The sequence below is a fragment of the Prionailurus viverrinus genome, chromosome D4 (assembly GCF_022837055.1).
Source record: "Prionailurus viverrinus isolate Anna chromosome D4, UM_Priviv_1.0, whole genome shotgun sequence".
In the NCBI taxonomy this organism is placed as follows: Eukaryota; Metazoa; Chordata; class Mammalia; order Carnivora; family Felidae; genus Prionailurus; species Prionailurus viverrinus.
Genome location: NC_062573.1, coordinates 14,944,920 through 14,957,752, shown reverse-complemented (window position 1 = coordinate 14,957,752; position 12,833 = coordinate 14,944,920). Strand labels below are relative to the sequence as shown.

General features: G+C 38.8%; 1 protein-coding gene across 4 annotated transcripts in view; it reads left to right on the top strand.

Annotated features, from left to right (window-relative positions):
• Positions 1-12,833, top strand: part of KIAA1958 (KIAA1958 ortholog) — a 162,214-nt gene that overhangs the window by 133,143 nt on the left and 16,238 nt on the right. For all 4 annotated transcript variants that reach the window (XR_007146192.1, XR_007146191.1, XM_047829455.1 and 1 more), the window contains one exon: positions 7,199-7,371. Coding sequence is in view for 2 of the 4 variants with exons in the window: in XM_047829455.1 (XP_047685411.1) it covers positions 7,199-7,371 (173 nt within the window). In the remaining 2 variants the exon portion in view is untranslated. The remainder of the gene's footprint in view (positions 1-7,198; positions 7,372-12,833) is intronic.

Below are 12,833 nucleotides of genomic sequence, written 5' to 3'. Positions count from 1 at the left end.
ATCTCTCTCTCTGTCTCTCAAAATAAATAAATAGATAGATAAATAGATAAAAATAAAAAATAAATATATCCTACATTTTTTTGCTTTGTCTTATCTATTCTTTGTGCCTTGTTTTTGATTAAGCAAGTTTTTTTTTTATTCCCATCTTCCTCCCCTATCAACTTATACATTCTTTCAATATTCTTGTAGTGGTTACCATGGAGATTAAAATATGCATCCTTGCACTGTTAAGGTCTACTTTAAATTAGTGTTTTCATCATTTTCTGGATAATACAAAGACCTTTCAACACTAGCTCCAGTTACTGTCTTCTGTGCTGTTGTAATGAATATTAATTCTACATGCATTTAAAGCCCAAGACACCACTAGTATTGTTTTAAACAGCTGCATTCATTTAGATTCACCTACATATTCAATCTTTCCAGTATTCTTTATTTTTTGCTATATCAATGTGCTTACGTCCTGGATCACTTCCTTTGCCTGAAAAACTCCCTTTATTATCACTTAATGCTTGACTGCTGATAACGAAGACATTCATTATTTTGTATGACTTCCTCTGTAGTTCACCTTTATTTTTGAAGGATGCTTTGCTTAGTATGAATTCTACACTTGTAGCAGTTTTCTTTCAGCATGTTAAAGATGATCATCTGTCTCCTGGCTTCCATCATACCAGTTGAAAAACCAATCAATCTGTTGTTGCTCCATTGAAGGTAATTTGTACTTTTCCTCCAGTTTCTTTTAAGATTTTCTCCTTGTCTTTTATCTCCTCAACTTATAACACCCTGCACTGGGCCATCCTCCCAACCACAGATCCCTTTCTCACTGCACTCAAATCCTGACATCCTATGCTGGTAAGCCCTCCTGCATGGAAAGCTCTCATCACACTTCTTGGGCTGTGATAACTGGCACCAGGCCACTCCCATGCAGGGAAGCCCTACTCACTCCAGCAAGACTCTAACTTTTCACATAGGGCTTTTCCCCATATCTCCCGCTGCTGTGTGGGTGTCCTTAGTCTGCTCAGACAGTCACACCACATACCTGGATACCACTGCATGAGATGTTTTTTTTTCCTCTGAGTTCAGGATCTATTGTCTCCCCACTGAAACATATTTCTTGCCCCAGCTTCCTACACCCCTCATTGGGCACTTCTATGCAGGTGTCCTCTTTACCCTTTCAGGCTTCATGCCTCACTGTAAGCCACCACAGTCCCTTCAACATACACATACTCCAGTACAGGTGTCTACTTTGCTCTGCCCCACCAACAGTTTTGAAACTGAGTAGTTCAGGAAGAAAAGGGAAACAGATGAAGGAAAGAGGACAAAGAGAAAGACGGAAGAGGATTTTGTAAGTTCCATTTTGCTAATAGATTTTAATGCTCTAGTAAAATTCTCTACCTTTTTCTTATTTTCTTGAACATATTAAACTTGCTTGAAAGTCCGTGTCTGACAACTCCAGTAATCTGGATAATCATGTCTGATTTTTCTCTTGTTTTTCATTCATTTGGCCTTATTTTATACTATGTCTGTTAACTTGTTATGAATGATGGTCATTTTGTATGAAAGCTTGCTGAAGATGTTATCCTTCCTCCAGAGAGGATTTAAATTTCTGCTAGCTAGCAAATAAGGTAGGCAGATCACCTCAACCCAGGTGAGACTGTTCTACAGGTCTTCCTTGACTTACAGTGAGGTTATATCTTGATAAACCCATCATAAGTTAAAAATGTTTTCGGTAGAAAATGCATTTAATACGCCTAACCTAGTGAACATCTCTGCCTAGCCTAACCCTCCATGTGCTCAGAACACTGACATTAGCCTACAGTTGGGCAAAATCATCTAACACAAAGCCTGTTTTATAGTAAAGTGTTGAATATCTCATGTAATTTACTGAATACTGTACTGAAAGTGAAAGACAGAATGGTCGTATGGGTACAGAATGGTTATGAGAGTATCGGTTGTTTACCCTTATCATGTGGCTGACATGTGGAGCTGCAGCTGGCCACCCTTGCCCTGCATTGTGAGAGAGCATCTTACCACATATTGCTTAGCCCAGGAAAAGATCAAAATTCAAATTCTGAAGTACAGTTTCTACTGAATGCCTATTACTTTTGCATCATTATAAAGTCGAACCATAGTAAGTCAGGGACCATCTGTATTTCGTTTCTCTTATTCTTACAGTTAAGCCCTTCCTGGGTCTCAAATGAAAGTCTGTATTGTTACCAAGTTTTTTATGCCTTGGAAGGCCCTGGATTACTATTCTTGACCCTCAGTGCCATGAGGTTTCCTCTTAGTGATTTCTCCTTTCTACTTGGTTTTTTTGCATCTTACCCCTGTGTGTTTAGCTTAGGAATCAGTAATTCCTAGAAGGAAAATTGCATGCAGAATGTTGGCTTCCTTTTGCATGGTTCCCTTCCTCCAGGTTCTCCGACTCTCAAGTACTGGCTGCTTGTTAGCCCTGTACTTGAATATTTGTGTACTTGTTTCCCTAGGATTGCTGTAGACTGCAGGCTGCTTGTTTGTTTGGGTTCTATGACCTGCACTGCAACCCTTCAGATGACTGAAGAGGAAAACATGGCAATCAATGCAGGACTCCCCTCTGTGCATTTCCCTTCTCACCAGGATGTTTGCTCCTTGAGTTCCAGTTACTGTGGTTGTTTTCCAGGGCATTGTATCTAGCTTTATTTTCAGCAGGAAAGATAGTGTAATACCAGCTGCTTCATGATAGCCCTAAGCGGAAGTCCTCCTGCCATCATTTTTGAGTTTTCTTTTCTTCTGTTAACTTGTTCTTGATGCTTTGTCTTTCACGATTGAAAATGTCTTTATTTTGCCCTAGCACTTGAATGATACCTTAGGTAGGTAATAGAATTATTCATTTCTTAGCCTTTTCCTCTTACAACTCTGAGAAGACAGAGTCATTATATTGTAACATGGGGTGTCACAGATGAGAAATCTGATTCATGTTACTGTTAATGGCTCCCCGCTACCCCTCTTACTAGAAGGATCACAGAATTTTCTTTTTTGTTCATAGACCTTGGAAATTTCACTAAGATATGTTTATATATGTGTCTTCTTCAGTATGTCTGTTTGACAGTTCATGAGCTTTAACATCCTAAAGATTAAAATCTCTTTGATTAATGGAACTTTTCATATATTATTTCTTTGACTATTTATTGTATTCTATCTTCTCAATTTTTTCTTTTGAACTCTTATCAGATGGATTTTGAATCTCCTATATCAGTCTCCCACCCCTCTTAACCCACCCTCATAATTTAAAAACTGTTATGATTTTGCTTGCCCTCAGGGGAAATTCCTTCCATATCACTAATTTGTCTTTTAGCAGTGTTCATTCAAATACACAGTTCTTCTATCAAATATTTTTAAAATATTACTTTGTCAATCATTTTCAATTTCTACGGTCTTTCTTGTTCTCCTATTTTTTCTTTTCCAATGAAAGCTGTCATTGTTTTAAGGATGCATTATGCTCTCAGGCTTATGTAATGATACATTTGTGATCTTTTAAACTTTTTCTTTGGTTTTCTGAATTAACACTGCGGGAGAGTGGGAATGTGGATCCCGTTGATCTGCTTGTGAAACTTGGTAACTTTCATGCTACTGGTTTTCCCCAGTTGCCAAGTAATGCTTGTGTGCTCACATTTTAAAATGAAAGTCTAGATGTATCATTGCTGCCAGCTCACAGGGATTTCCTTAGACATTGTTAAGTGTTCCTGTTTGATATATCTGGATAGAGCTCACTTTTGCGGCTAATAGTTGAACACAGGGTTTTGCAAGTGGACTTCACCCAGCTATAATGAATGGACAAAGAAGTCCCATGAATAGGCATCCCTTCAGGGTGTATAAGCTGAAAGCAAGCTGGGAAGCCAGGAACTTGCAAATGTAGACACAGGGAAGGTGCTACCTAAGACGGGGCATGCATGCATTCAGGGATTTTTTGCTTTTTTGCAATTGCTTTTTGTTTTTCCTTCCCTGTGTCCAGTGGGGCTGCCTCAGGTTTCCCGAGGCAAGGCCCCTTCTGTCTCTGACTCTGAGGATAGTCTTCCACAGTGATTTCCCTCACATTACACACTGTGCTTGCCAACACCTATGCTGTACATGATGTATGTGGTAGCCACACGTAGAGAGCCAGGGCGGTTGTTCAGATCTGGCCGTCCTTAGAGTGAGTACCTGACCCCATGGCCCACTCCCCCTCCAATGGCCAGCTCTTCCTAGCTTTGAGCTCAGAGTTTGCCTATTCTCCAATGGAAGGAGAATTCAATCCTTCTTTAGTGGTCCCCTCTTTGTTCCATATTCAGTTATAAGTTCTTACTTTTGTTTGTTTCTCCATCATACGGTCTCCTAAAAATGCCCTCGACGCCATAGCTCTGCCACTTCTACTCAGAATTTTCAAAGAGCAGCTTATTATGTAAGTTTAATTTAATCCTTAAATACACTTATGAAAGAAACATATATGTCATTTAATCTTTTTCACACAATTTATTTCCCTTTATGTAAGCATACAAGCATTCTTTACTGTTTCTGTATGTACTAGGATTTTGTTTTCCATTTTCAGTATACAGTCTCTATCCTATGATAAAAATGAAATTATTTAAAGCCATGTAATTGTTTCATGTAATAATTAAACCTCCTATCTTGCAGTGTGACTTTTTTCTGCTCCTGTACTGTACTGAAATGATGGGGACTGGGCTGTGTTGCAAATACATCCTGTGTTCTGGTTACTAACAATAAATAAATAAATAGGGGCACCAGGGTGGCTCAGTCAGTTAAGCATCCAACTTTGGCTCAGGTCATGATCTTGCGGTTCATGGGTTCGAGCCCTGCATCAGGCTCTCGGCTGTCAGCTCAGAGTCTGGAACCTGCTTCTGACTCTGTGTCTTCCTCTCCCTCTCTGCCCCTCCCCTGCTCACGCTCTGTATCTCTCTGTCTCTCAAAAATAAATAAACACTAAAAAAATAATAATAAACATAGTGAAACTGTAGTGGTTGTGCAAATAAATCGGACTTAGTTCTCCTCACTGAAGGCTAATACGAGTATATGTTGGGGGCCAGGATATACTTTTCATAAGTGGCTAATATCTAAATTGTATTCTGTACTGAGAACTTTATCTGTGTAGTACATGCTGCCTTTGCTGTGGCAGCCAGAGCACAGAGTCAGTGGGATCCAGGTCCATACCCTAGCTCTGGCACTTGCTGACTCCATGACTTGGGACAGCCCAGGGTCTGGCACAGAGAGGGCACCTTGGTAAATATTGGATGAGTGATGTATGAAGTTACTAAATGTATGAGGTGACTTAGTTTCCTTATCTGTAAAATAAGTATAACAACACAATTGCTTAGTGATTACAGATCATTTATATAACTCTTGGCGTATAGTAAGCATTCAATTAATACTAGATGTAATAATAATAAATTTTGTGCTAGAATCCTTTCGTTAATACCAAGCAAGGCCCAGAAACAATATGAATGATCTCAGTTTATGAGGGTGGTGAGAAGAATATGCTTACATGATTCAGTCACTTTGGATAACATTTCTAGCACTGTTTCTTCCTCTCTTGCTAAAAGCATCTATTAAAGTAGATTATGTGTTCAGCAGTTCAACAGCAAACTCAAAGTGTGAAGAACACAGTCTTAAGGAGCAATACAAACCAACTGGAGATCTTCTGGACACAATTACATCACAGTTCTAAGGAATAATAAAGCAAATGTGAGACACATACTGGAGAGAATAAGGAGTTGGGTTCATGTGAAGAAGGTTATGTAGAAGTGAGCTTGGAATTAGAAATGAGAGAAAAGACACTATTTGGCACGAAGACCATGGGGAGATTTCTCGGCTTCGGGTAGGGAAGGTTGGTGTGGTGTCCTGGGCCCAAGTGGATGCTGGGGATAGCAGGAGCTGGTGGTTGGGAGTTCCTCAGTGGGAGCAGTGAAAGGTGAGGTGAGTTAGGCAAAATGGAACCAATCTGCAGATCACCTTGGTAATTGCACTAACTTTCCATTTTGCTGTTTCTCAGCCTCTTAGCACCTTGTTTGAACATAGAAACATTCCAAAGAGGATCAGAACCATTAGATAAACTACAGGTTGGCATTGCTTTCATTTTAAGGTGGTCTACCTTGATTTTTTTTTTCTATTCAAAGACAACAGTTTAAACAATTTAAGCTTGGTTTTAGTAGATCACAGAGTATAAAGAAAGGTCTAATGGTTATGGACTTGATTATCTCTTTGGTAGCCAACAATTAAAGTGGACACCTTGAGGAAGACCAGTTTTCTCTGACATAGTTTGACAATTGCAATTTAAAATCTGTTCCTTCTCCTCTGAGATGCTGTGAGGCCCTCTGGCAGTTCTCTCTTCTTTCCCCTAAAGTTATTCTCACTTTACCTTCTTTTCTGATTCTAAGGTAGCTGATGGATTGTGGAGTCAGGATTTAAATATCTCTTTGAGGGGCGCCTGGGTGGCTCAGTCAGTTAAGCGTCCGACTTCACCCGGGTCACAATCTCGCGGTCCGTGAGTTCGAGCCCCGCGTCGGGCTCTGGGCTGATGGCTCAGAGCCTGCAGCCTGCTTCCGATTCTGTGTCTCCCTCTTTCCTTGCCCTTCCACCATTCATGCTCTGTCTCTCTCTGTCTCAAAAATAAATAAAAATAAAACGTTAAAAAAATTTTTTTAAATATCTCTTTGTTCATTTGTGAAAAAAATTAAAGAACTATGCCAACACCACTTAATTCAAGGTTGTCCAGGATGGTACATAAGACACTATATTACAGAGAAATAACGGCTCTACATGCACTGAGGGTCAAGAGAAAGGATGTGTAACTTGCCTTCCCTTACTTCCTTCTATTTTTTTGTTGTTCATATGAATGCCTTTTTTTCTTTCCAGTGAAAGTTTTAGCTAGAACATTCTTTGTTTTTCTGCATTCATTTTTTTTCTTTCTGTTACTGGAATGCCTGCATTGGTGTATCAGTTGATATATATGGCAAAAATACTAGGGCCAAAGGCAAGTTTACTGCCTTAATTCTATGCTAGAAATATTGTTCCCTACTTTATTTATTCTAATACATGTCTACTTCATAGAAATTTCATTTTTAAAGTGTTACCTCTTAGATTTGTGTTATTGAACGTGATCCCAAGATGTAATTCTCTAAAGAAAGGAATGGCAAATTATTTTAATGCCTTTTGTTGTTTTTGTTTCTAGCCTATTCTACTAAGCTCAACAAATTTCCTGTATTTAATATTAATGATGACTTGAATGATCTGTGTACCAGTGCTGTGAGCCCAAATACTACCAAAGCCACGCGGTATGCCCTGAATGTGTGGCGATATTGGTGCATGACCAACGGGCTCAAAGATCACACAGACATCACCAAGGTAAGAAACTCTTGAGTGTACTTCTTCTTTCAGCCAGCTTCACAGCTTCTTAGTGCCAGGCATTGTGTTAAGCATTGTGGGGAACACCAAACACATGCTTTTTGCTTAAGGAAACTTGGGAAGGACATGAAATCGAAAGAAAAAAAGGCACAGTACAAAGCAGAATTTAGTAAGTGTTCTGTGAATTTACAGGTCAGAAATGCAAAAAAAAAATTCAGGCGGATAAATTAATTTCAGTCTGATGAGACTAGTGAAGGAATTGATAGTTAAAGCTGTGTTTTGAAGGAGAGTTGGAATTTCACTAGAATTAGATGAAGAAGAGTCTTCTAGGCTGAGTGACATGAGAAGGAAAGAAAAAGATTTGGAAGATAGACTTCACGTATGGGGATAGTGGACTCTAAAACAAGATTTTGATAAACCTTTAAATGCCAAACTAAAACCTTATGAATATTGGGATGCCCTTGAAGTTTTGTTTTGTTTTTGTTTGTAAGGAGTGAGTTTATCTGAAGGATTATTGCAGTGGCAACTGGGAAGAGACTGTCACAAGAGGGAAATGCTGTGACTGTAAGATCTAAAGGGTTAGGCTAAAGGGAAATCACTGAAGTTTCCTTAACAGGAAATAACATAATGAAAGAGATATTTGGGAAAAATTAATTGGAAGTGATAAGGAAAAATTTATTTAGTATCCTTGGTCCTCAATTTCCCTAGTTGCAAAATGAGCTCTTAAAATTTACTCTTCCAACTTGAAATGTTTGAGATTTGTGAATGTGAAGGAAACATTTTTGGGCATACAGAGACAGAACAGAAAGGCGTGTTTTGATTTGGATATACTGAGTCTAAATCAGACAGCTATCCAGATGGACATGTCCAATAAACAGTTGGGAATGTGGGAATTAAAACATGGGAGAAAAGGAGGCACCTGGCTGGCTCAGTCAGTAGAGTATATGACTCTTGACCTCAGGGTCATGAGTTCAATCTCCACATTGGGCCTAGAGCTTACTTAAAAAATTAAATTAAAAAAAATACACACACACATACACACACACACACACGCACGCACACAAACAAACATGGGAGAGATGTTAAAGCTGGAAGTATAGATTTAAAGGTCTTGCACACAGGGGTCATAACTGAAGCCCAAGGCCGGTGACATCTCCAAGTTCAGGTATTGTGTTTAGGGCACCAACAATAGATGAAATAAGAAATCCAGGTTTCTACTTCTTTATTTTTTAATGTTTATTTATTTATTTTGAGAGAGAGAAAGAGAGCAAGATTGTGTGTGCACAGGGGAGGGGCAGAGAGAATCCCAAGCGGGCTCTATGTTGTCAGTGCAGAGCCCAGCATGAGGCTCCATCTCACAAACCATGAGATCATGACCTGAGCTGAGATGAATAGTCGGTCGATTAACTGCCTGAGCCACCCAGGCACCCCTCCAGGTTTCTACTCCTGACAGCATGGTGCTATAGATACTGTGAGGGGCCTTTCTTCTCTACTTGCAAAAAGGAGAGGAAACATCCACAGTGTGCATGTGCACGTGCACACACTTGAACACACACACACACACACACACACACACAAGACAGCTGGAACTGGAGCAGTGAGCAGTAGCACATATGAAAGGCAGGATTCTCCTGAAGGTTTAGATGTATAGCATCATTAAGGAAGGGAAGAGACAGATACATCACTGAAGAATCCTGGATTTAGGAGAGGACACTGAAAGGAGCCTTAAGAGGTTCTAGGCCCTACATTTGTCTCCTCACAGAGTCATATGCTAATAATCTTTGAAGTGAAACACCCAAAAGGTAGGGGTTTAGTTTTTTTGCAGATTAAAGTCAGCTAAATATGTGTTCATTAATAAAGGTTAGGGGGAGGAGGGGTGCCTGGGTGGCTCAGTCAGTTAAGCAACCAACTTCTTCTCAGGGCATGATCTCACGGTTCATGGGTTCGAGCTCCACAGTGGGCTCTGTGCTGACAGCAGAGAGCCTGCTTTAGATTCTCTGTCTCCCTCTCTTTTTGCCACTCCCTGTCTCACACTCCCTCTGTCAAAAATAAGCAGTTAAAAAAAAAAAAAAAACACCAGCCACTCAAGGAAATAGATCACTATGAATGAGGTTGCATAGACACAGCAAGCAATAGATTTAGACACCAAGGACTTTAGGCAGTAGATTATAGACTAATATATATGAAATATTTACAGAAATGAATGATAAGAATTATAAAAATGAGCAAGCAACAACATGCTAATCAAAATAATCCAGCAGATTTGAAAATAACGAAAAATTTCCGCTTGTGGCCATAAGAGGAAAAGGGCCCAAAATTACCCTTCTGCTATAACAACCAGAACACTGAGCACAATATGTGCAACAAAGTGTTTTCAACAGAACAGATAGCAACAAATCCTTTAGAGAAAGGTAACAAATGAGAAAGGTCTTGTATCAGATGTAGAGAATAGTTAGCTCTAGACGAAGCTCTGTTCTAATCCCACCCAACAAATCTTAAAAGCTAGACCCAGGTGCATGAAAAGGTGCTAGCATCACTAATCATCAGGGAAATGCAAATCAAAACCACAATGAGATACCACCTCATACCTGTCAGAATGGCTAATATCAAAAAGACAGGAAATAACAGGTGTTAGTGAGAATGTGGAAAGGGAACCCTTGTGCTTTATTGTTGGAATGTAAATTAGTGTAGCCACTATGGGAAACAGAATAGAGGTTCCTCAAAACATTAAAAATGGAATTACTGTATGATCCATCAATTCCACTTCCGGGTATCTGAAGGAAACAAAAACAAAAAGATTTAGGCACCCTCATGTTCATTGCACCATTATTTACAATAGCCGAGACATGGAAGCAACCTAAGTGTCCATCAGTGGATGAATGGATAAAAAAAAATGTGGTGCATATATACACAATGGGATATTACTCAGCTATAAAAAAGAAGGAAATCCTGTCATTTGCAACAACATGAATGGACCTAAGAGGGCATTATGCTAGGTGAAGTAAGTCAGAGAAAGACAAATGCCTTAAGATCTCACTTATATGTGGAATCTAAAAGCAAAACAAAATAACAACAACAACAACAACAAAACACCCAAACTCATAGACAAATAGAAAAGATTGTGTTTGCTGGAGGTGGTGGGGAGGGGCATTGGGAAGGAGAGTAAAATGGGGAAGGTGGTCAAAAGGTTTAAACTTCCAGTTATAAAATAAATAAGTCGTGGGAATATGATGTACAGTTTGGTGACAATAGTTGACAATACTGTATTGTATATTTGAAAGTTGCTAAGAGAGTAGATCTTAAAAGTTCCCATTAACAATACAAAAAATTTAACTGTATGTGATGATGGATGTTAGCTAGACTATGGTAATCATTTTTCAGTATATACAAATATTGAATCATTGTGTTGTACATCTGAAACTAATATAGTGTTATGTGTCATTTATATCACAATTTTTTAAGTAAAAAAAAAAAAAGGCAAGACATAGAAGGATTGAATGATTTTCAAGTAACTTAACTGTGTCCCAGAACAAAGCTTAAGAATATGTATAGGAACATAAATATATACAGAACCAAAGAAATAAAATTCACAATGTCTGTCAAAAATTATTGGACATGCAAAGAAGCAAGAACATATCCCTTAAAAGAATGAATCAATCAAAACCAACCCAGATCTAACAGATTTTAGAATTAGACAAGACATTAAACAGTTATCATAAAGAGGGTAAGCAAAAAAAAAAAAAAAAAAGAAGATAAACAAATGGCCAATGAGCACATGAAAAAACACTCAACTTCATTAGACATCAAGGAAATGCAAATCAAAACCACATGAGATTCCATTTCACATCCAATAGAAAGACTATAATAATAACATTTTGTAAAAAGATAATAACAAGTGTTGGTGCAGATGTAGAGAAATTGGAAGCCTCTTACACTTCTGGTGGGAATATAAAATGGTATAGCTGCTTTGGAAACAATCTGGCATTTCCCCACAAGTTTTTGAACATAGAGTTACTCTTTCACCCAGCAATTCCACTCCTATGCATATACCCAGAAAATTAAAAACATATATATCTGTGAAAAATCTGAGTTCAAGTGTATTTTTTGTAGCCTTATTCACAATAGCCAAAACATAGGAGTAACCCAAATGGCATGAGCAGATGAATAGATAAAATGTGGCATATCCATACGATGGAATATTATTTGGCAATAAAGAGAAGTGAAGTACTGACAGATGCTTATAGCGTGAATGAACCTAGAAAATGTTATACTAACTGAAAAAAGTCAGAAACAAAAGGACAAGTGTGTATTATTCCATTTATGTAAGATATCTAGAAGAAGCAAGGTCATAAAGATAGAAGGTATGATAGAGGTTACCCGGGGCTGGGGGAGGAGGAAGTGTGGAGTTATTGTCGAATGAGTACAGTTTGGAATGATGAAGAAGTTCTGGAAATGAATAGTGGTAGTGGTTGTGCAATGTTACAAATGTACTTAATGCCACTGCATTGTATAATTATATATGGTTAAGATGGTAAATGTTGTATGTATTTTACCATAATAAAAAATCAGTAAAATATAACCACTTCACCTTTATTAATAATTTTAAAATTCACTGTTCTCACATACCCCATCACAATTTCTTCATCCCTACTAAACTTTTCTAGGCTCGAGGGTCTTGTCTTCTAAACTTTGTGAAGTCACTATGAGACAGTTGTCTCTTACTGGGAACCTTTACATTCCCATGCAGGAATCCCTGAAAAGAACCTAATTTCTCCACACTCTCTAAGGATTAGATAAGTTTTGCAACCCAGGTGAAGAAAATGTCCCATCTGTCTGATAGAGTGTGCCTTATCACCCCTGCACTGGTATTTCTTAGTTTCCCCTGTGTTAGCTAGAGGAATAATGGGTGAGAAAGAAGATGTATTTCAGTCCTCTGTAATCTATTCACATGGGCCACTCAAAATAAACATTTTTTTTCAACGTTTATTTATTTTTGGGACAGAGAGAGACAGAGCATGAACGGGGGAAGGGCAGAGAGAGAGGGAGACACGGAATCGGAAACAGGCTCCAGGCTCTGAGCCATCAGCCCAGAGCCCGACGCGGGGCTCGAACTCACGGACCGCGAGATTGTGACCTGGCTGAAGTCGGACGCTTAACCGACTGCGCCACCCAGGCGCCCCAAAATAAACATTTTTAATAACTTAAGAAAGAGGCCAGTATCTTAAAGGATTAGCCAATATTTAATAAAAAGAAGGAATTGTGGCATCCAAAAATCCATATTCTTTAGTCTCACCTTCTTGGTCTCAATGTGTGTGTATATATATATGTATATATATGCTTATTTTAAGCAAATTTGCTTATTTTAAGAGAGGGAGAGTGCACGCACATGCATGGGAGAGGGGGCAGAGAGACAGGCAGAAAGAATCCCAAGCAGCACAGAGCCCGACACGGTGATCAAACCC